Genomic DNA, 25,218 nt, shown 5'->3' with positions numbered 1-25,218 from the left:
TATAGGCCTACAAGGGACCAAAACCAGGGTCACCCTCACAGAGGCGCAGTTGTAAGGGCACGATCTTGTAAGTCGTACCGAGAGTACCCATGAGTTCAGATATTAAGGGAAGGCAGAGCATGATGGTACTGGTGTTGGAAACAGGTTTGGGATGAGAAAAACTAAGTTTTTGTTGAGAATAGGCACAGATGATCAAATGTAAGGGGCCAAGATGAGAAAAAGATTTGTAAATAAAAAGAAATTTCAGATTAAAGAAACTGAGGATCACGATGAATACAGCATAGAGGAAGAGAGACGAGAACACTTAACATATTTTTCACAGGTTCATATGATCATGTGAAAAATTAGAGATATAAATGAGGAAAATCCAGCAGTGAATATAATTAAGTGCTTGTTTCTCACAGAACCCCAGTAGCTCTCTGAAGCTATTTCACTGCGATGGCTCCCCACTCCTGGATCACATCAGATGCAGGAGTCCTGTTTGGCCTGCTTGGAAAGCAGAGCCAGAATCTGGCCTGTCACAGAGGCACAGAGTGCAAGGGAACTGTTATCATCACCCCCACTGGGAAAGCACTCAGAAAATCAATGAAACTTAACAGACAACTGCAAGATTCATAGAAAACTGAAAAGCAAACAACTCCACAAATGATCCAGACTAAATAATTGAGTCATTCAAAACTAACTCAAACCCATTAATACATGTAGCTGCATCCAGGCAGCCCAGAGCCCTAGCCCACAGCCAGCTCCAATGGTCAGTCCGGAGCTATTGGACAGTGAACTGAGGAATCTGGTAGGGAGGGAGTCAGGGAGAATCCGGGGCTCTACCAGAAAGAGGCGTTATATTACATTCAATACTGAGAGGACACAGATTCAAGCTTAGGAAACTGAGGTGCCAAAAAAATATTAGAAAGTTTTCATTTGCAAACGGAGTGGTAGATGGTTGGAACAAGTTAGTGAAAAGATGGTGGAAGCCAAACCCACAATAGTTTCAAAGCATTATATGACAGTGCTGGGAAGACGGGACACGACGAGCATAGCTCTCATCATGTAACTACAGTACATTTAGTTAATTACACTTAGGTAATCACCCCAAAATAATCATCTGCATGGATTACATTTACAACAGTGTGTAAACAGTCATAAACCAAGCTTAACCCACTGCTTCATAGCACTAAACCTCTTTGAGGGTACCAGATTCTGGTCCTAATCCCTGGTAGGTATTCATGGATCACTAAAGGCCTGATGTCTTCCCAAGGCCTGTATGTTTCAAGGTTGAAGCATTGGGAGCTAATGATGCCTTTACCAGAAAGAGGCATTTTATTACATTCATTACTGGATGTTTTCTCATCTTTGCCCTGAATGAATAATTAATAAAGTAGTATACATGTAGATGGAAGTGTAAAATCCATGATCAAGATTGTATTTTTTAAATTTAGTGTTATTTCTAATTACAGGATACTGCATAATATATTATAAAATATGGCACGAATGAATATAGCAGCTAGATGAAGAATACATTTAATTAATATGTACATGTTTTCTTGTTCATAATGTAGGCCGATCTTGGAGATGAATATGGCGAACCAATTATTCCTGACCGCCAGATCCGCATCATTGATAATCCCCAGCACAAATATGAAGGTAAGAGATGACCTTTGATCATTGAACATTGATGCCAAACTGTCTAATTCAACTGGGAAATAATTATGATACTGTAGTTGGATATCTTAGAAGTTACAGCAATAATGTAGCTTTGCTAAAAGGTAGTCTTACACTGTTTGGCTATGAACTTATCTGATTAGTACTGTATTTTAATTTAAATATTTTCTTGTCATGGCATTACCTTATTTTGACTGCCCCTAAATCAGATTTATCGTGTGGCGTGTTTTTCAGGATTTTCTAAAATCATGAGCTATTGACAAAATCTGAAGAAGTAAATGAAAACTGTTTTTGTTGAGCCAATGTTGTAAACTTATAGTAGAGTTGGATAAACTCTTGGCTGGAGAACGGAAACAGATTAACACTTTTATTTCAATGCAGCAATGAGAGGGATACACTTTTGCAAACAGAGAGGTAGAAGGTTGAAATAAGTTAAGTGAGAAGGTGGTGGGGGCCAAAACCATCAGTAGTTTCAAAGCGTTATACGACAAAGTACTGGGAAGACGTGATACCACAAACGTAGCTCTCATCCTGTAATTACAATTAGGGAATTACATTTGAAAATACTTCTGTTGTCAACATGTAGTTTCTTTTGTACAGTATCATGCGATGTAACAATCATTTGCAAAAGTTTTGATGCTAGAAATGTATATACAATAGAATAACCACACAAATAATAAATAATATATAATAATAAATAACCACACAAATGTGAAATTGGTATGAGGATTTGCATTTGGCACTTCTTCCAACAGCACAATATTATCATCTGATAATAATAATTTTTACTAAAGAAAACTCTGAACCAGGCCACTTTGTTGCTATGTGGAGCAGTAGCCTGCTCCACCAATTAAGGGGGCAGTTATCAACATTTGCAGAGATCTGTGCAAGATCTGTGCCAGGTGAAAGCTGGGAAAGTCCAGGAGGAATATTCAATTAAACTGAAAAAATGAACTTGTGAGCGATACTCGGCTTTGCATAAATTGCTGGTCATTGCTCTGCTAGTTGGACCACCCAGCCACTTCCCTAAAGCAGCACTAGAAGATGATCTAGATACCAACAACCTAAAAGGCACCAGGCTTGCAGGGAGTTGCTTTCCTCAAATTTAACATGGCATTAACCTTTAACACATGCCTGCTTTTGCAAGACTTTTTAAAACTAAGTGATCTTTGACAGGTTTATTCTTGAAGCTGATTTCTAAACAGTAGGCTTCTTCTCTCATGAAAGCCTTCATGTATCTTGGTTACACAGTCATTTGCATGTTGCTGAATCTACTTCATTTGGCATGTTAGAGTTACCGTCTCTGTAATTATCCAAGTGTTATTACATGATAAGAGCATTCTTGGGGTGTTCTGAGCAATTTTGGCATATACGGTGCTGTATTAGTCTTTAAAATTATTCCAGGCATCTGCCACTCTAGAGATAGAGAACTTACTCAGCTTTGTTTTGTTGGCTTGAATTTATGACCGCTTGTTCTCGATGTCATAGATTTCCAAAAGTCCCTATTATCAATTTTGTCAGTTCCTGTTACAATTCTGTACTGTACTTGGTGATCATGTCACTTCTGCTTCTTCGATGTACTAGTTCTGGCCTGTCTGAGGCCTCCAGTTTCTCCTAGCTCTTGTTAGATTAGGGACCTATATATTAGCATGCCTTAAGCACCTTTCCTACTTAACTAAATGTGATTTTTGAGATGTTGGTACTGTACAACTTCTGAATATTCTAGTCTGGGTCTCATCTTTTATAATGTACAGTATAGCTTTTAATGTCGGTAAATTGTGAACAAAATTTGAATTTATTGCGCTTATTGCGCTTAACAGTAGTACTGTTAACCTCTGTGCTGTGCCGCGTTTATTGTGACATTCTGGTAATGTGCGGAAAATAAAGTGTTCCCCCCCCCTCAAAAAAAAAAAAAATCTTTGTCAATTTTTAAAATCCCTTCCCTGAACATGTACATGTAAAAATAAACATAAAAAACAACTTATTTTGGCTGTGGCGACCTGGAGAAGATGCGATGTGACGTCACCAATACGTGTTTGCCCATACAGGAAGCTCCCAGAGGCGATCGCATGGGCGATTCAAGACCCGCGAGTTGCCACAAATATATTTTCATTCATTTTTTCAATGCATTTTCAATGTTTTCTAATTACTTTTTTGTAATTATTGTACAAAGAAACAGTCCATGGTACACAGTGCAATTTTGCACTCGATGCACCAGGTACACACAGATTTTCACTTCCTGCTTCTTCAATTTGCACTTGATAACAACGCACTCACATAATCCCCTGGCTTTAGTTTCTGTATTTGGTATCAGGCTATTGCTTAACCTTTGCACTGCATATCCATGGGTGCACATTACATCTGGAGGCATTAATAGGTACCATGCAACATTTAAAACTCCTGTGTGGTAAATGCATCCATACAGCTTCTCGTAAACATCCACCATCTTTCAAAAAATAGAGTTGTAAGGAATCAGTAGTAACTGAGCAACAATGAGCAGCACATAGGGCATGAGCGCCCAACCCGGTCATTCAGTTTGCTCCTCAGCATCACTTAAAGAAGACAAAATTAATCAAAACTGGATAATTTGCCATAGAAAGTGACTTGAATGATCCTGAGAGTGATGAAGGTTATGTACAAGGTTCAGAAGACAGTTGCATGGGCAACAGTTTGCTTTAGCATCTTGCCCGACAGACTGTCATACTGCTACAATTCTTTGTGTGTCGACCATCTGACCACCGGTTTGAAGTCGTGGCAAGGCCCACCATGAGTGCATTGTCTGCAAGAACACAGATAGGAAGGGAAAGTAAAGGAAGGCATTTACAATTTAGTGTAGAAAGTGTGCGACTGTGGTGTGCATGAACGTGGTTTTAGAGATTTATCACACCCTCCAGAATTTCTGAGTGGTTTATAAGAGTGCATAAATATGTAAGCACTGTACTCATAGATTATTTATAACTACAGTGTGACAGCAACAAAAATTGTATGTTTTATTGTTTTGATAATATTTTATGGTGTGCCTATTAGGGACATGCATGTAGTACAATATTTAGTATCTGAATGTTACAATATTCCATATGTTCTATGATATAAATACCCCGGTACTACTATTGAGAGCCCAGTGCATCATTGTACTAGAAAAAATATGAACAAAATATTAAAAATACTACAAAATAACAGTACAGTATTATATATTCAATGTGCAGTTATAATTTTGTGCAGTGTGTGAGAGGCTATGCTGCGCTTGAACAACTCCGTTTGAGATTGTCACATCCTTCAGAACACAAGATAACATGTTGAAGTTACCTTGTGCTTTAGATTTAGGAAAGACCTAGGTAAATACTGGTTTGGTAACAGGGATGTTGATTTGTGGAACCAATTACCATGTAACGTGGTGGAGGTGGGGTCCCTTGGTTGTTTCAAATGTGGGTTGGACATGAGTGGGATTGGGTGGTTAAAAATAGGAGCTGCCTCGCATAGGCCAATAGGCCTTCTGCAGTTACCTTTATTCTTATGAAATTATAACAAAGGGGATATTAATAGGGTATTTAAAAGTATCAACACAAGACAGAACACAAAACAATGGGTATAAATTGGATAAGTTTAGATTTAGGAAAGACCTGGGTAAATACTGGTTCGGTAACAGGGTTGTTGATGTGTGGAACCAATTACTTTACCAAATAACATGGTGGAGGTGGTAATTGTCACGTTTTTAATTTGTGTGTGGTTCTTAACACTGCATAAACATGTAAATAGTTTTAAATAATGTGTGTACAGTGTGATAATAGCAAAGTAATGTTTCATTTGTATAGAAATATGATATGGTGTGATTATCGGGGACATGCATACAGTATATCTGTGTGTACTGAAGTTCCACGAGTTCTGTGAAATAAATACTAATTTTGACAGTCTAGTTGCCCAGCAAACTGAAAAAAATCCATTCAATAAACATTCAAAATACAACAAAAACTAATGCAGTACACTCGACATCCTCCAATCCGATCACTTTGGTTCCAGTTGTGATTGGATACATAGTCATGATTGGCTATTTGGCTGAATCCTTTGGCTGAAATAGTAATTTTGATATGTAAAAGTACACAACAATATTGTATTGCTTCACTAGATACTTTAAACAAAACACCACAAAATATTGAATTGATAATAGCAATAAATATTGCTATTATCAGAGAGAGAGAGAGAGAGAGAGGAGGGGGGTGAGGTGAGAGAGAGAGAGGTGTGTGAGAGAGAGAGAGAGAGAGGTGTGTGAGAGAGAGAGAGAGAGAGGTGTGTGAGAGAGAGAGAGAGAGAGGTGTGTGAGAGAGAGAGAGAGAGAGGTGTGTGAGAGAGAGAGAGAGAGAGAGAGAGAGAGGTGTGTGAGAGAGAGAGAGGTGTGTGAGAGAGAGAGAGAGAGGTGTGAGAGAGAGGTGTGAGAGAGAGAGAGAGAGAGAGGGGTGTGAGAGAGAGAGGTGTGAGAGAGAGAGAGAGAGGTGAGAGAGAGAGAGAGGTGTGAGAGAGAGAGAGAGAGGTGTGAGAGAGAGAGGTGTGAGAGAGAGAGAGAGGTGTGAGAGAGAGAGAGAGGTGTGAGAGAGAGAGAGAGAGGTGTGAGAGAGAGAGAGGTGTGAGAGAGAGAGAGGTGTGAGAGAGAGAAAGGTGTGAGAGAGAGAGAGGTGTGAGAGAGAGTGGTGTGAGAGAGAGAGAGAGTGGTGTGAGAGAGTGGTGTGAGAGAGAGAGAGAGTGGTGTGAGAGAGAGAGAGAGTGGTGTGAGAGAGAGAGAGTGGTGTGAGAGAGAGAGAGTGGTGTGAGAGAGAGAGAGAGTGGTGTGAGAGAGAGAGTGGTGTGAGAGAGAGAGAGTGGTGTGAGAGAGAGAGAGAGTGGTGTGAGAGAGAGAGAGAGTGGTGTGAGAGAGAGAGAGAGTGGTGTGAGAGAGAGAGAGAGTGGTGTGAGAGAGAGAGAGTGTTGTGAGAGAGAGAGTGGTGTGAGAGAGTGGTGTGAGAGAGAGAGTGGTGTGAGAGAGAGAGTGGTGTGAGAGAGAGAGTGGTGTGAGAGAGAGAGTGGTGTGTGAGAGAGAGAGAGAGTGGTGTGTGAGAGAGAGAGAGAGTGGTGTGAGAGAGAGAGAGAGAGAGTGGTGTGAGAGAGAGTGAGGTGAGAGAGGAGAGAGAGAGAGAGAGAGAGGTGTGTGAGAGAGAGGGAGGGGGTGAGAGAGAGGCAGGTGAGAGGGGTGAGAGAGAGAGTGTGAGAAAGAGGTGAGAGAGAGAGAGTGTGTGAGAGAGGTGTGAGAGTGTGTTAGAGTGTGTGAGAGAGGAGAGAGAGAGGGAGGGAGGGGGGGACAGAGAAATCGACTCTTCTCACAATCTTGGATGAGGAGGTGGAGTAGATCTCATATGATCACTATATAAAATATACAGGGAGGAATAAGATTAATCAGGACAGCCTGTTTAAAATCAAAGGAGAGAGGGAGGACAAAATTACATCTGTGGACATTGAGGGTTCCCGACTTGTGAACAACAGACTTAAAAATACCCAGTTTTGTGAACGTTTCCTCAACGTTCCCACGTTTCCACCCAGTTTCTTCCCTAGCCTTGTTTTTTGCATCTGGTAACCCGTCCTCAGAAGCAAGTCCATTCCATCCAGCGGTCGACCCCAAAGATGCATTCATGAACTTTAACATGCTGTTCATTCAAAGCAGGATTTTTTTCAAATATTAATGAATATTATTATATATTAGTATATTATGCCAATTTAGGCATTGGTTAGGTCTTTAGGTTCTGTATTGTATGTGTAGTACATGGGTAAAGCATTTACAGCATTGTGGTCAAAGCACTTGTTTCTGAAGTGTTTGGACGTCATCAGATGTGAGGCAGCCCGTCCTCAGCCCGTTCTCCAAACAAAGGCCCAAAAGTGATTTCATGCACCCACCAACTCCCCCCCCCCCCTCTGTTTATGAATGAAAACGGTTTACACACGACTCACAACTGTTGACGTTCGAACACTTCCGGAACAAGTGCTTTACTGACGAATTTTGTTCGAACCACAACGCTGTAAATGCTTCACCCACATAATACAAATACAAATAATCGCCAATAGAACCTAAACACCTAACCTAATCTATGCCTATATATGCAAAATATGCTAATATATTATAAAAATAATTTATGTTTGAGAAAATTCCTGTTTTGAATGAGCAGCATGTAAAAAATTATGAATGCGTCTGTGGGGTCGACCGCTGGATGTAATGGACTTGGGTCGGGGACGGGTTGTGCGAGATGTGTGCAAACCGTTTTTTATTCATAAACAAGAGGTTTAGCAGGTGCATGGAATGGGCTTTGGCTTTTGTTTATGAAAATGGGCTGCATCTGGACCTGCTTTCAAACCCCGCTCCACCGACTTTCGTACTGTGAACTGTGCCGCTGTACACAGATATAAGGGTGCTTCAAAGACGTCTGCATGGCTGAAGTCGCAATGGGAATGACTCACGCTGCCTCTGTCAGCAGTATGCTCGTCCCCAGAGCAGAGCCGCTATGCATTCTATGGACTCTTTATATTTAACAAGGAACGTGCTATTAATGACGTGATATAAGACGAGAGTATTGATGATGCGCCAGTACACTAAAGGGAGAGCTAGAGGTAATCAGCCGCTCTGAGAAAGCAGCAGCAACAGAGGCCGAGGCATTGAAGAAAACGGTATTGGTGAAATATCTTTAGGTTTCTCTCGGTAAACTTCGTCCATCAAGTGTAGGGGGGGGGGGGGGGGGGGTATGAATGTTATCTTGTGTAATATTGCTACAAAGGAATTTGTAATGTTATTCCTAAATGGGCACAACCTTAGACCAACTTGTTCGTCATAGAACAGCCATTGAGTATAATTACAGCACGGTTTAAATGTTTTGGTTGGCGCATTTGGTACATTATTATTATTATTATTATTATTATTAACCAAAATTCATGGCAGTATTCAGAGGTTCAGAGGCCACTCCAGATCCCGGGGTTAACGGTGCGTCTGAGGTGACGTCAGACGCGGGTTCGAGTCTACTGGCCTGCTCCAATGATGTTTTCAAAGTGCACATTTTTGGTGAACAGTGACACAGAAAAACTTTCTCTTGTAAATGATATAAGAAAACCTCATTCTTAACCTAATGCTTTGTCAACCCCTACATGGGATAGGTTGACTGTGGTAGTGGGCCCTGGGACCACGTGTCATGGACCAGGGAGGCAGTGGGCCCTGGGACCACGTGTCATGGACCAGGGGAGGCAGTGGGCCCTGGGACGTGTCATGGACCAGGGGAGGCAGTGGGCCCTGGGACCACGTGTCATGGACCAGGGAGGCAGTGGGCCCTGGGACCACGTGTCATGGACCAGGGAGGCAGTGGGCCCTGGGACCACGTGTCATGGACCAGGGGAGGCAGTGGGCCCTGGGACCACGTGTCATGGACCAGGGAGGCAGTGGGCCCTGGGACCACGTGTCATGGACCAGGGAGGCAGTGGGCCCTGGGACCACGTGTCATGGACCAGGGAGGCAGTGGGCCCTGGGACCACGTGTCATGGACCAGGGAGGCAGTGGGCCCTGGGACCACGTGTCATGGACCAGGGAGGCAGTGGGCCCTGGGACCACGTGTCATGGACCAGGGGAGGCAGTGGGCCCTGGGACCACGTGTCATGGACCAGGGGAGGCAGTGGGCCCTGGGACCACGTGTCATGGACCAGGGGAGGCAGTGGGCCCTGGGACCACGTGTCATGGACCAGGGGAGGCAGTGGGCCCTGGGACCACGTGTCATGGACCAGGGGAGGCAGTGGGCCCTGGGACCACGTGTCATGGACCAGGGGAGGCAGTGGGCCCTGGGACCACGTGTCATGGACCAGGGGAGGCAGTGGGCCCTGGGACCACGTGTCATGGATCAGGGGAGGCAGTGGGCCCTGGGACCACGTGTCGTGAACCAGGGAGGCAGTGGGCCCTGAAAAGCACGTGTTGCCTACTCAGAAGCGACCTTCAAGTGGCTATTAATTGAGCACCCCAGGCAGGCTAGGAGGGCGTTGGTCACTATGTATTGAATTCTGTTTCCTCGCTTTCAACGAGTTTTTTTTTTTTTTGGGGGGGGGAGGGGGGTTACTTAATGAAATACCAGCTGGCATATTTTAAAACGGAGCGAGGAAAATCGTTATAGCCATATTTGATCTTGCAGAATGATAGATTTGTAGAGCAAATCTATTCAAACATGAATATCAGAAAAACAAAAAGTTAATTGGACTTTATAAATTGGGAAGGAGTAACGAAGTATTGAGAAGTTGGGAAGGAGTAAACAGTCCAACGATTGTTTCGTTGTAAGAGTTAAGTGCCCTTGAACTGTGTGTGTTGGGAGGTGGGGGCGGGGTGTCATGAGAAAGAGTAAGGTGTGGAGGAGTGGTTTTGGGGGATATTGTAAGGTGGTGTGGGTTGTTTGGCGGGATAATACTGGGGAGGAGGGTGCGAATACGTGTTTGTTATGTAAGGAAGGGAGGGAGGGAGGGAGGGGGGTGAGGGGTGAAGCCCTACGTAGGAGTGTGTCACGGTTGTTGGGGATGTCCACAAGTTAGCTCCCTCCGTCTGGCCGCCTATGTCCTGCGCGCACACGCGCGCACACAACAGTTAGCCAGTTTGTGTTAAGTGTATGTCATGGGTGGTTGGTGCCCAGCTGCACTGGGCACTCCATACTTGGTGGTGTTTCCTGGCGTGTGTGGACCTGTGCTGGCCCGCGTGTGTGTACGGCTGCTCGGTTACTCTTTCCAGCCTTCAACTATACATAGTGCAGGAACTGGGGATGTTAGGCGTGTGTGGCGGGCGTTCACCAGTCCAGCGGTGAACGGGCTAACGTATGTCAGTGTTCAATATGAGCTCCAACAAATTCATCGTGATGAATTTGTTTGTATCGTTCACTGCGTTACTGTGTGTACGGTGTGCTAGTTTAAAATGACTGCCAGGACATGGAGGGTTTCTAAGGAGCTTTTAATTTGATTCGTTTTTTTGTATGTGATCATAGAGATTTGTCAGATTTTTTTTTCTTAAGTCGTGGAGTAGTGATCTCGGTAGTGAGAGCTGCTTATGTAATACTCCTAACGAATTTTAACAATAAAAGTGTTGAAAATGTCTCGCGTTACGAGCAAGTGTTTAAGTTGCTGTTATGGAATATTACTAATTCGAATTGAACCACTGTCAACAAGTGCCTTTGGCAAGTTCCATACTGAATGCTTGCAAGTGTTTCAAATGTTTGGGAGTTGTGTTGTAACATTTGGGTCTTGGAAAAATCAACTTCTCCACGAAGTGTTGTTGCACTAACAATCCTTGACTGACACAGTTGGAGTGCGTGAGAACGGCCGAGGCGAGGAGTGAGAGGTGACCAGCTAGGGTCACTACTAGTCATAATAAGTGTGTTGTACCGTGTTCTCACATCTTGCACTGCTTCATTTACCTTCCCGAAAATGCATTGTTTTTTTAAATTCTTGAAAATATTTGGTGTAATTGTTTAAAACTTGTAATTTACTAGAATAAGTAATTATCCTTAGGTTGTTAGGGATGACAGTTCATTACGAGGAAGTGGCGTGGTTGTCTAACATCAAGGTTACCTTTATTAGGTTCAGTCCCGAAGTGGATTACATCAGCAGTGTTCCTTGTCTTGAAATTGACATTGTTCGTCTATGAGGCATTTTGACCGTCCCAAGCACAAGTAGAGGTCAGGCGGGCAGGAAAAAGTCAAGAGTGGTGTGTGTGTTTGAAGGGTAACCTTTAAGGTCCCACTCGATGGATGCTCTGCATCAGTGTCTAATTCGGCGGGAGCCTCGTCGACCTCTGACTACAAGAGAAGCCACCTCTTCCTCCCTCGGCTCCTCACTACCTTTCACCAGGAACTCCTTAAAGGAGTCCTTAAAGTGCGGGCTGCCTGGCAAGGGCTTCTTCTTCCCGACCCCGATGTCGACGGCCCCGGACATCAAGACGCCGCTCCTCAGATCCTACGGCCTCCTGAAGAAGGACCAGGTACAGACTGGTGAGTTACCTCTACCTGTATACGCGAGGGGACGGGGGGGGGGGGAGTCGCACATCATGGGGGTACAAGATACTACAGGGACCATTGCTTTGGGGGAAATTAGACTGGGAACTATTGAACTAGTTCTGCCTGTTTTACTTATTTTCATTGTAACTATTAATCATCCGCAGTAGGGAAAACCTCTATATATATGGACCATAACTATAGAATGCCTCTGTACTAATTTTTAAATTTAAAAAAACCTTCGTGTTTTGATAAGATGATGTTTATGGAGATGTTCGACTTGCCGGAATACGACAGTGAACAAGCTGAATTTAAAGTTTTGAGCTAATTATAATTCATTATTTGTATCCGGGGGGGGGGGGGGGGGTTCGTGGCGGCCTGACAACCCAAGTGTTCAGAGTTGGATTTCAGTTAAGGATTCGGTTTCCAATTAGGTTTAAACAATGTCCGGTGTATTATACCATGTTGACACACACGCCCAACTAGTTCAGAAATATGTCCTGCCTGGCTGTGGTATTGGGACTTGAATGTTAGCCCATTACTGGGCCCCTAAGTACTGTCCCTGCAGTGACCCTTGAGGGAGACAATATATGATAAGTGCCTCTTTTCGGTTCTCAACTAAGGGACTCAGGGGTGGGGGGCAGATTCACGAAGCAGTTACGCAAGTACTTACGAACGTGTACATCTTTCCTCAATCTTTGATGGCTTTGGTTACATTTATTAAACAGTTTACAAGCATGAAAACTTCCCAATCAACTGTTGTTATTGTTATAAACAGCCTCCTGGTGCTTCGGAGCCCATTAACTGTAAGAATTGTAAAATAAAGCCGCCAAAGATTGAGAAAAGATGGACAAGTTCGTAAGTGTTTGCGTAACTTCTTCGTGAATCTAGCCACAGGTTCGGTCCTCAGGTTCGGTTCGGTTGCATTCTGGGGAGGGTCAGTATGGTTAGGGGGGGAGCTCGATACTAGAAAGTGCAGGCTTCCTGTCCCCCAACAACGAATTATTATGGCGAAGGCATGAGCTGGAGTCCGTAAGAGTGACTCTGGTTGTCCGGTAGTTACCGTGTCGGCCACCAGGGCCGGCGGTAAAGATGGCGTGTATCAACTGATAGTCTGCGCTGTCTAGGACTGGCATTATGGGTCCGCCGCCATAACTCCTACACTTTAAAATGTCCCGTTGAGACAGGACATATATTATTGTCCATGGTAGGGATGCTTTATGGTCGTCACTCCCGCCGTTCTCTCAATGTCACTAAAAATGCAACGGTTTTGTCTGACCAGACACTTGCCCCGCTCCTGTGTCAGGTAAGTTACGGGTTCACCATAGCCCGTGCTACTTGGAACTTGTTCCGAGTAGCTGAATCTATAACAACAACCTGACCAGAAGTGTATTAATCGAACAACAGATGCATAGAAAACGTCTATTGTGCGATGCTTTAATTTTTACGAATATTTGGTATTTTAATGATTTTGTACATACCATTAAAAATACGACTAATTATATGAGAATTATCGGCTTTAAGTTTTCAACATTTATGTATGATAAAAAGGGAGATGATGACCAGACCACACACTAGAAGGTGTAAGGACGACGACGTTTCGGTCTGTCCTGGACCATTCTCAAGACAATCGACTTGAGAATGGTCCCAGGACGGACCGAAACGTCGTCGTCCCTTCACCTTCTAGTGTGTGGTCTGACCATCATACTTTAGCCACGTTGTGACTCATCCCCTGCAAAAGGCAGATGGGTTTAGTAATTCAGTAATTCAGTTTAGTAATTCATGTAGTCCCCTAGTGTACACCTGTGTAACATTTAGTATGTCCTCTGGGAGGTGGCGATGATCTTGAGGAATGTCTTGACCATTTATTAGTATGTCACCGGCGTGTCGCCTGGACGTCACCACATTCTTGCACACGTTTGTCTTAGTAAATGCTCCCAGTTGTCTCACACTAAAGAAGTCTTGGCACTAGGCACTTTTTTTTAACACGATCTTGTAAATTTTGCACAACCCTGCGTTTTGCAATTTATTTTATTTAGTTTTAGTTTATTTTGCAGTTAATGTAAATAATGTGGCTATGCTGACTTACAAAAATTTGGTTTTGTTCAATCGGTTTAAGTTTTTCAACTATACGTGCATTTGATAAATCTTGTCTTTTAATTAAAATATTCTGGTTTTAAAAGATAAAGACGTGGTAATGTTATGAAGGAAGGTTAATAATGACTAAACATTGGAAAATTGTCTATTAACATTGATGAATATTCCTGTTGATTTTCAATGTAGTGGAAAAAAACGTCAAAGATTCTGGTTTGTTTTGTGTCTGACAAGTCACGTTTGAGACGCCGCCAATAATCTGCCGCCATGTTATTGTCGCCAGCGTCCCCGATAACTTTCTTCCACAGTACTCGTATCTTGGTGGCACCTCTCCCCTGGGTCCTCACTGTAGGCTCCGCGGGTCTCGGGGGAAATAATACAGATGCGATATGAGGAAAATATAATTTGACTGACACGTGTTCCCAGTCTTAAAAACTCGTCAGTTCTTCAACAGTGCGCACGTATTCTGGCCTTAGGTGGGTTGCAAAAAAGTTAAAGACTACCGTTTTGGAGGCTTGCCTTGCGTCCCTTTCTTCCGTTGCTCTTTCCAGCCGTTCAGCCGTCACTAGGCTTCTCATCTCAGGGCCGTCAACAATGCCTGCATTCAATTTAGCATCACTTTTATGCGGAAATTTATGGAAACAAATGCTGGACTTTTGTTTAACATTTGTTTTCTGGATCCTCCCCCCCCCCCTACTTGTATCAAGAACAGCATTTCTGCCCTTGACAAAATTTGTCATAAATCAAAACAAAATTTGACGAGGATTGCCTAGAGGTTCAAGTATGTTTATTGAGATAAGAAAGAAATACGTCTCAAAGGGATAGAGTAGCTTAGGCTATTTCTACCCCCCCCCCCCCCCCCGTACCTAGAGGTTCAGCAACCATATTATGTGAGCCAGGTTGAAAGGGTTGTCAAGATGACCCTTGACTTTACTCAGTGTTTACATGACTACCCACAAAGAAAACATCGGTGTTTGGTGTAAACTCTTTATAGTCATAATAAAAAAATATATTTTTTTCTTATGCTTTTGCTTTTTAGATGAAAAATTAAAACATTTTTATGATTCATGTTTTTATATGGAAAAAAGATAGCTAGAAAACTTGAGCTGATCATAGGAAAACGATTCTAGACTTGAAATGATCACATTGACTGTATATTTTCAGTCGTTAAAAAAATGAAAACTAACGCAGACCTGTGCAGTTGATGCCTTGTTTGTATATTGGTTTTGGAGTGTGAGGAGATTTATTTGATTTGAACTTTCAACACAAGACAACACGAAACAATGGGTATAATATTTTGTAAGTTAAAGGGAAGAATGGAAGTAACTGCAAAGGGCCTATTGGCCCATATTTCTTGATGCTTCTATATTGGTTCGGAGTCTTGAAGTGGGTAGAATATAGTTGTGCATTAATTGGCTGTTGATTGCTGGTGTTGACTTCTTAATGTGTAGTGCCTCGCAGATATCAAGCCGCCTGCTATCGCTGTATCTATCGATGATTTCCGTGTTTTTTGTTAAGACTTCTCTGGTGATGGTCTGGTTGTGGGAAGAGATTATATGTTCCTTAATGGAGCCCTGTTGCTTGTGCATCGTGCACCCCTCCCAATCAACAGCCAATTAATGCACAACTATATTCTACCCACTTCAAGACTCCGAACCAATATAGAACCATCAAGAAATATGGGCCAATAGGCCCTTTGCAGTTACTTCCATTCTTCCCTTTAACTTACAAAATATTATACCCATTGTTTCGTGTTCTGTCTTGTGTTGAAAGTTTTTCACCTCATCCAAAACTGTTGTAACATATCACCTCACCCAAATGCAGGTATAAAATTAAAGTTGTTTAAACTGTTTAGTGTTTGCAGGTTATGTGTGTGTGTAAACTAAAGTCTTTGAAAATGTAATAAGTTATTACGAAATGCGGTCAAGTGTCGCGTCAGACTAGAAATAAAAATGAATTTTGGAGAATTGATTTTTCAATTACCATCGACAGTGAAAAGAAACACAAGAAATATTGAGAAAATTCGTGTTAGAATTATTAATCTTACGTTTTCGATCATATATATATATATATATATATATATATATATATATATATATATATATATATATATATATATATATATATATATATATATATATATATATATATATATATATATAATAAAATACTGTGTGTGTGTGTGTGTAAGCCACGAATGGCGTCTGTCTCGACCTCGCTTCTTACTGTTTCATACAAATGGAATGCGGAAGATATTAAGTAAGGGTGAGCGGGTGGTGCCCCGCTTGAGGGTGGTCGTTAGGCGGTGCCTCATTGCTCCCCTCGTCTCTATTGTTGGGTGGTTGGTGATCCCTTAACCACCCCTCCCATTCCCCCCCCTCTCCCACATTACCCCCCCCCTCCACCCCCCCCTTTCCTCTCTCTCCACCCTCCCCTCTCTCTCCACCCTCCCCTCTCTATCTCTGTGTGTTTTTTTTCCTTTAAGGCCTACAAGATGGTAGAAACATTGGATCCTAAGACATGCTCGATTTTTATTTTAGGTAATGATCGAGTATGTTAATGCCTGTAATTGCAACTTAGAAGTTTGTGTGGGCTGCAGCGTCTTGTCAAGAGGAAGACGCGTCACGGGCATCATCCTCAATGTTTCTCCGCGTAATGCTGCAGTAAATAGCATTATAGACGTCCTCCCAGCACCCTTTATGTGGACAAGTTGTCAGTTTTCTTTGTACCGTCATGCAAGGCAGTTGTCCTTGGTTCTGGGACCAAGGTTGTCAGTTGTCCTTGGTTCTGGGACCAAGGTTGTCAGTTGTCCTGGGACTAATATCCTCGCGGGCAGAGCAGTGTGGCTTGACACTCTGGTGGGCCGTGACAGCCACACATTGTCATATTACTACTGCTTAACCCCGATCCTTGCCTCCCACAACCCCAATTAAGCAGCCCGTCCTCCTAAGGTTTCCCAACGTCAAGAAACTGTCGTACTAAAGTGCCCTTATCCTGACCTACCAGATGACCCAAAACAGAAAACGGGACTTGTCAATTTTTCGAGCTGCTACCATTTTCTAGTACAATTACTTGGTCTTGGGTGGAATATACGTTAAAATGCGAGGTTATATTAGGAGTGCGGGTTGGATTAAGAGCAGTCTGTGGACGTGCGGAGACTTTCACGGGTTGCTCATCTTGGGTAACTTGAGGCTTCGTGCCTGTGTTCCATAAATATTGAGGGTGCCAGCTCATTTAATTAACATGGAGTGTGCCGTGATGTGTGTGTGTTGCCCCACAACTCCACCTGGGTTGTGAACTAGCTGATGTGTTTGCAATGGCACTTGCAAGAAGCACTTGCAATTGTACGACCCCCCCCCCCCCCCAAAAAAAAAAAAGTGCTGTTGGGAATCTTGGCTGCGATAGTTTAACCGACAGGAAGGGAGTGTGATGGCCACTCAGTTTTAAATGTTAAAGCCGATGTGTGTGCTCCTGTGCTGCTGCTCCAACTTGGCGACCTGCAGTGATGGCTTCATGTTAGATAATACTGTGCACTGCAAGGCTACGGTGTTGAAGTTGTACCTTCAGTGAAAATGTTGCGATGGATGGTCATGGAAAGCCTAACCTCTGTTAATTATATAACTTACACTGATTCATTTCATAAAGAAAAAGCAATTGTAACTGAAGTTGGATTATATAACAGTGCCTCAGTGTCTGTATATGTCTATCTTAGTGTGTGTTACTGTGCGTGTGCTCGCTTGTCTCTGATCAAGTTGGGCTCCGCCTCCGAACATGAAATAGATTGATGTATTCTGTAATTCCTTTGAGTCTCTCGTATCTACTCTTGATCTATATATAGTCTGCCTCCACTACGTTACTCGCCACATTATTCAATGTCTTCATTACCATGACATTACAGGAGAGTATCCCAGTTACTCGTTAATGTATTTTGTTCTCCATCTCTGCCTTTTGTTCCCGTCCCATGTCACTCTTATTTACCATTTAGACTTCTTTCTATATTTTGTATGTCATAATCATGTCTGCAATTGCTTCTGCACTCCTGACACTAGAATTATGGAGTTTAAAAATACTTGACGACTCGAGCCCCTCTATTCCGGATGCGGTGTGGTGGGCCAGCTGTGTGGGCTTCCCGCCACACGAGTGACCTTGGTGAAGTGCCGCCACTGGCACCCCGTGTTCAGCAGCACTAACACTTCCGCTCTGGGTAGTGAGTGACCTATTTTGTCATTGGTCGTTTCCAAAGTAAAGAAAATGTTTATTTTTCCTCTCAAACTTTGCTTTGATCTTTGCCTTAGACTGGTTAGAGACGTCATCTTGAAAGGCTGATTAGGATTCGACAGCAATTAAGTACGTTAAATGCATCGTCCGTAAGCTGTCTTGAGGCAAAGATGAAGGAAAAGTTTGAGAGGAGTAATGACCGTTTTCTCTGGAAAGATCAGTTACAATATAACATTATCCAGAGACAAAAATCATATAACGTAATTGGTGTTAATTCTTCTGTGTACAGGATTATGAATTAATTAGTATTCCTACAATTGTTGTGAAGGCAGTGACTGTTGATGACCCGGCGTGGCTGTGTCGCAGACCGTACCCAGTGAAGGCAGTGACTGTTGATGACCCGGCGTGGCTGTGTCGCAGACCGTACCCAGTGAAGGCAGTGACTGTTGATGACCCGGCGTGGCTGTGTCGCAGACCGTACCCAGTTAGTACGGGGCTCGTCACAGAGGTCAGGTAGTGGCTTGTCTTCCCAGGTCTTTGTGCTGCCTTCCACTTGGACTGGTCGGTATATCCCAGACCATGTCGGGATGGACCGTCGGGGATGGAACCACCAGCACGGTCGTTCCATCCCCGACGGTCCAAGTGGTTGGTTGGGAAAGCTTCCTTCCCTCCGGCCGCCTATCCCGGCTCGTGTATCCAGTATTCGTGTTTCTTCTATTTAATTATAGTCACTGGCTTACCATTTTCTCCTTCACTCACATCCGCGCCACCTCTTGGGTGGCTTAATCTTCGTCAATCAGTTGTCTCCTCATAATTTCCTTTTCTTAGTCTCCACCTCGGCCACATTTTCCTCTGCCTGTCCTGCTTGCTGAAGGGCAGCTTATAGGCCCCAACTTTGTTTAGCTACGCCTCTTGGCCTAGCTCATTGGCCTCCCAAGCCCTCTTAAGTCTTATATTTTCCTCTCCCTGAACTCTGCTAATTGTACACGAATAGTGGTGAGGGGTTTCAGATCCATTTGGGTTCAGGCATGTCAACACTTGAAGCTGTGTATGGAGCCCGCCTCCACTGCTTTTTCATTTATTGACTATTCTTAAACTGTTACTTTACATAATGAAATCGCAATGACTATATATATCTGACTATATATATCTGGATTAGTGTGTGGCGCCCCGGGTCACCCCAGACGCTAACACTACTGCAGTGTAGTGGTGTACTGTTTGCCCCTGGGGTGGCCCGGGGCACACAGTATAGGGGTGTACTGCTTGCCCCTGGGGTGGCCCGGGGCACACAGTATAGGGGTGTACTGCTTGCCCCTGGGGTGGCCCGGGGCACACAAGTTACACAATCACACTGCTCCAAAGATCTTTACTCCCCTTATTCGTGTGCTGACCACTCTTAACGTCAGTGTCTGACCTATCTGTTGTCTTGATCTAGTATGGTAATTATATCTCCCGTTTTTGTTTCCTTTCTTCCTTCCGATGAAGACGTTTAATTCTTTGCCTCTCCTCGCATTTTACCGTGTCGTGGTCAGTGGCGTTGCTTGGGGTCACCCAGAGCCGGAACATCCGTGGACATCAAGAGAAAACTGGACGGTTTTCTAAGAAGTTCCGGATCAGCCGGGCTGTGGTGGGTATGTGGGCCTGCGGGCCGCTCAAAGCAACAGCCTGGTGGACCAAACTCTCAAAAGTCGAGCCTGGCCTCGGGCCGGGCTTGGGGAGTAGAACAACTCCCAGAACCCCATCAACCAGGTATCAAGCATATAGGGTCGAGTCGTCCTCGTCACTCCTGCTGATTTTCTGCATGCTCACTTTTCTACGTGTGGTCTGCCTCTTTGATCTAAAGGTTCATTAGTATATATTTTTATATACGTAAATTGCTTAGACATCCTCGTCGTGGCCATTTAATTCCCAACTGCTTTTACGATCAAAGATTATTTTCTGATATGTGTCATTAGCCGAGGTAAGATTCCATACAGGTTGTTCTAATATTACTTATTGCTAACTATATTCGTCTCCTGGGTATTAGACTTGTTCGGTAGTGACGGTCTCGCTTCATGCAGGTCGGCGTTCAATCCCCGACCGTCAAATTGTTTGGGTACCATTTCTTTCTCCCGTCCCGTCCTTATCCTGACCCCTTCCAAGTGCTATATAGTAATAATGGCTTGGCGCATTCCCCTGATAATTTCCCCTCCTGGGTATTAGTTCCAGTTATTTTAACTTTCACCCTACCCCAGCCCCCGTAGTTCTGGGGAGTGTAGTATTTCACCTTAACCCCCCATCTCCCATATTAATGGCATCAGGACGACAGACTACATGGTTACGGGCTCGCCATAGCCCGTGCTACTTGGAACTTTTGGTTCTGAGTGGCTGAATCTAAAACAGACTATCAGGAACAATATCACGAGCTCCAACGGTGCTTCAAGTACAGTACTACAAGCTCTCCCACCCCACCCCACCCTATCAACAAGTGTCAGCACCTCGTCCAGAAGTGCAGCCTCTGCACCCGTGACCATCATTACTCTATCTGTAAATCAACAGCCCATCGCTGCCTGCTCGGCAACGGGAATCACCCTGCAATTTCACACCACTGTCCCCGTAGACAGGAAGAAATCAAGGCCCAGGTTGAAGCCCAGAAAGCCCACCCCGCCACCAGAGCCCCTGACGCTATACCCAACACCTCAGCTCCCACCAACCAACCAGAAGACTTCTCAGTCTTACCAAACAGTGTTTCCTCCCACTAGTCGACCCAGCCTTCACAATGGGGACCCAAGGCCCAACCAGCACCCTCGCCGCCCCTTGCATCACGTGCCGGCACTATCCCTGGTCCTATACGCCTAGCGGAGTGGCTTGCCGGACCTGACAACCAACGATTCGTCAGGGAAGTAAATGTGCTGTACCTAGCCAATTGCCTGGACCCCATCACAGCCCCTGACGCAAGTCTCACTACCTCCCCCTACCACACAAGGGATTTTCACGAGGTCGATCTCAACTCAGACGACAACTCCGCCGAAGACCCAAGCTGCACAAACGGCAGCAATCTCCAATCCAGCCCCAAAAGCTCCCACCATCACCGTTTCGGCAGATGCGCTCGCAGACGTGCTCTCTCCAACCACCAACACCGACGTGACCGAACCCGCTTCTGTCACAGCTCATAGACTCCAGAGCCAACCTCAGTTGTGAGGCCAAAACCATCACCAACGCCACGGACTCCTCAGACAAGGAAATCTCGGTAAGAGTTCCATCGCCGCGGCACTTTCCTAACTCCGTACAAGATCTCATGGAGGCCACATCACCCAACTCCAATGACAGCACAGCACACCCATGTCAACTCGCAGCAAGACTCCGACTAAGAAACAACGGAAGACCTAGAAGCCTTCATTAACGCACCAGCTCTATAATTGGCATAGCTTGCCCTCCGAGACAGCGCGCCCCCCCCCCCCCCCCCCCCGAAAAAAAAACTCCATCCCTCCACAGATCTCCAGCGTCAGCTATTGGTACTGGTAATGGCTCCAAAGAACCTCCACTTACGGGCTATTCATCCCCGTGCCACCTTTTGGGTGGCCTAATCTTTATCACTCGACAGAGCTAGGGAGAGCAGGGCGGCCGCCCACCACGACAGAGCTAGGGAGAGCGAGGCGGCCGCCCACCCCGACAGAGCTAGGGAGAGCAGGACCTGCGGCGAAGTCTTAGAGGTGAGGGTTTACGATCTGGAGTATGCGTACCGTGTCTGTGATACCGGGCTTACGACATGTACCCAACACCGCGGCGACACTTCATGAAATTTAATAGCGCAAAACCCACCATTATAGACAACACGAGGTGAAAGTTTATACACTCGTATAGTCATCAAACACGACACTATTGAATAGAATCGGGGACATTGGCAGCATCCGGTTACCTCCTGATAGTTACTTCGACTGATCACCGGGGAGCATGATGGACATGGACTCAGTGGGTTGTTTCAAGCGTAGGTTAGACGTGTATATGAATGGGGTTGGTTGGGTATAAATAGCTGCTGCCTCGTATAGGCCAAGAGGCTTTGTAGTTGTTTATGTTCTTGTACACATTGTGGAATACTTTGTCGTGTGTGTGTGTGTGTGAGTGCATCTTCACCTCGCCACTCTTGTTCTTGGTGAGCAGTCAGCCGTCTTCAGCTCGGGTTCGTTCAGGTCCGTCTAGTTGAACTGTGGTTACGGTAAAGTCTTCTCTCTACCTACAGTGTTCGTCTACGCGCGTGTGTGTGTGTGTGTGTGTGTGTGTGTGTGTGTGTGTGTGTGTGTGTGTGTGTGTGTGGATGGTGAGCAGCACGAGGCTGTGTGCTCCAGCTGCTCCATTTGGTACTTGAGATTAGTTGGGTTCGTACACGACTCGCAGTCGAGGATCCCGGCCGACACGGAATGCTTGGCCACATTTTCCTTTCTGTATAAAATCTCTATGCAAATAAAGGGACCTGGTCTATGGAACTCACTCCATAACGAATTAAAAAGCTGTCCAACCTGCCCCTTATTCAAAAGTAACACCAAAAAGGTATCAAATTTTATCCACATAGTTTTCTACCTAGAAACGCCTCGCATGCCACTACGCATCGCATACCAGAGCAACCCTGGAACAAGTAAACACCAGAGGGGGCACCGAGGGTTAGGTTATCTTGAGAGGATTTCGGGGCTTTAGTGTCCCCGCGGCCCGGTCCTCGACCAGGCCTCCACCCCCAGGAAGCAGCCCGTGACAGCTGACCAACTCCCAGGTACCTATTTTACTGATAGGTAACAGGGGCATAGGGTGAAAGAAACTCTACCCATTGTTTCTCGCCGGCGCCCGGGATCGAACCCGGGACCACAGGATCACAAGTGCAGTGTGCTGTCCGCTCGGCCGACTGGCTCCCCTTAGGCGTAGGCGTACCCCAATATGATAAACCCTGATAATCCACGCACAATGTTCACTACTCGCACACTGAAGGTCTCCTGGTGCCCAGTCTTCGCCTGTGATCTCTGGTTGTGCCTCTCGTGGCCTGGAAGTGTCTAGCTTCCCCCCTTAGTATAGAAATCATTTATCATTTGGTTTTACTCTGCAGTGTTCCATTGTTAACTTGTGCACAACATAGGTGTCGGCTTTCTGGCAAGTCTCGTTGCGAAACATTTACTTTTTCATTTTGTTTCGCCAGGTGAGGGTAGTATGCTGGTGGTCTACTGGTCTTGTATTGACCTGCGCTGTGTACAGCATTCTCAAGGATTCAGTATTGACGTTCATAGGTTATTCTAGTAATGTGTTCCTGACGCGAGGTTCCATGTTGACCAGACCACACACTAGGTGAAGGGACGACGACGTTTCGGTCCGTCCTGTACCATTCTCAAGTCGATTGAATGGTGTTCGGTTCCATGTGATGCCAGAGGTCTCCAGCTGACCTCTCATTCTATCACACATTCTCTACAAATGTTTACGCTTGCTGGGGTTGACGTCCCCGGGAGCCATTTGTCTGACCTCTCATCTAGTGTGTTTAGCTCCAGAAACAAGAGAGAGAACAAAGCCCTACAAGGACGCCGCTTGTTGCTTCCCTCCACCCTGGCTCTGCCTCTTGTAATAATGGTGACTACGACCTTCCCGGCAAGTACCTGCATCCAGCCTAGAACGTTTGTTATACAAGATACTCTCTCCATATGGTGTGTCTTGTTGAGTACTGTATCGAAGACATTTTGACTGACGGAAAATGTAGTTCGTCTCTCTCTTGTTTATACACTTCAGTTTTTGGGTTAGATTCCATACATTACTTTCCTTCCCTCAACTCGTGATGGTTCTCAGTGGCCATATGTACTCTGTTTAGATGCTCCAGTTCCTGTTGTCCAACCACTTGGGCCTGGACGGTAGAGCGTCGGTCTCGCTCTATGCAGGTCGGTGTTCAATCTCCAACCGTCCAAGTGGTTGGGCACAATTCCTTTCCCCCGTCCCATCCCAAATTCTTACATTGACCCCTTCCAAGTGCTATATAGTAGTAATGGCTTGGCACTTTCCCCCTGACAATTCCCTCCAGTTCCTGTTACTTCTTCCAAGGGATATAGATATTTAGGAATATTGCCGTTTGATTTAGTGCAGTTGTCTCGTATTTCATACATTAGCTTCTCGCCACATTCCGGAGTTCTCTTCTGTTTTGTGTAATTGTATATAATGGCCGGTAATTTGCACTGTGTTCCTGCCGCGTATTTGGCAACGCCCCTCCCTCACTTTCTGTAGATTTAGTACTCCGTTGTTAGGGTTGTTGTTCCTTGTGGTCGTGTTCTGTGTATGCAGCCCGTCCTCCAAACAAAGACCAAAAGTCCATTCCATGCACCCGCCAAACCCCCTATTTATGAATGGGGAAAAAACGGTTTACACACGACTCAACTGATGACGTCCGAACATTTCTGGAACAAGTGTTTCGCTGACGACTTTGGTTGGAATCACAACCATTTGTTGGTTCGAACCATTTGTAGTACGTGGGTGTAAATGCTTCACCCACGTACTACAAATAATCGCCAACAGAACCTAAACACCTAAACCAGTGCCTAAATATGCATAATATTAATTTATATTTGAGAAAAGTTCTGTTTAGAATGAACAAAATGTTAAAATTGATGAATGCGTCTTTGGGGTCGACCGCTGGATAGGACGACTTGGTCCGAGGACGGGTTGGTGTGCGTCAAACAAGATTATCATTTGCTAACTCCTAAACTTACATTATAATGCGGGTGCAGAGTGGAGGGAATTTTTGTAAACCGTATTTTAAAATAAATGTTTTCCTAACGTAAACGCTGTGGGATTTATTATTCTACACACACTTCTATATATATCTTAGATGTTCACATTAAGGTTGTGGTCAAGGCGGTGTCCGTTACTGATGTACAGTACAGCCTGGGATTGGCTCCCAGACAGTCCTCCCTGGCCTGGACACGAACCCAGACCTGTCGTTCGGGAGGGGGGGGGGGCGAGTTATCGCTCTACCACCAATTCAATTCAATTTTTCTTTATTATGCACCCCATACCCATCGCGTGGGTGGTGGTGTAAAGGATTACAGAGGCACATAATCGGTTCAGGAACTGAACCCTCTAGTTCGTTTAGCTAAGCAAATAACAATCTTTTAACGCTAGTTACAAATTATTGTTGTTATATATACATGTACACATACTCATACATACATGTACGTGTGTGTGTGTGTGTGTATATGTATGTATGTATATATATATATATATATATATATAT

At 44.7% G+C, this 25,218-nt stretch overlaps 1 protein-coding gene across 3 annotated transcripts in view; it reads left to right on the top strand.

Moving 5' to 3' along the window:
• The window catches only part of Gdap2 (ganglioside induced differentiation associated protein 2), a 180,509-nt gene that overhangs the window by 32,490 nt on the left and 122,801 nt on the right, over nt 1–25,218 (top strand). For all 3 annotated transcript variants that reach the window (XM_045726414.2, XM_069321846.1, XM_069321847.1), the window contains one exon: nt 1,557–1,641. In XM_045726414.2, coding sequence (XP_045582370.1) covers nt 1,557–1,641 — 85 coding nt within the window. The remainder of the gene's footprint in view (nt 1–1,556; nt 1,642–25,218) is intronic.

The sequence above is a fragment of the Procambarus clarkii genome, chromosome 10 (genome assembly GCF_040958095.1).
Source record: "Procambarus clarkii isolate CNS0578487 chromosome 10, FALCON_Pclarkii_2.0, whole genome shotgun sequence".
NCBI lineage: Eukaryota > Metazoa > Arthropoda > Malacostraca > Decapoda > Cambaridae > Procambarus > Procambarus clarkii.
This window is presented reverse-complemented; position numbering and strand designations above follow the sequence as displayed.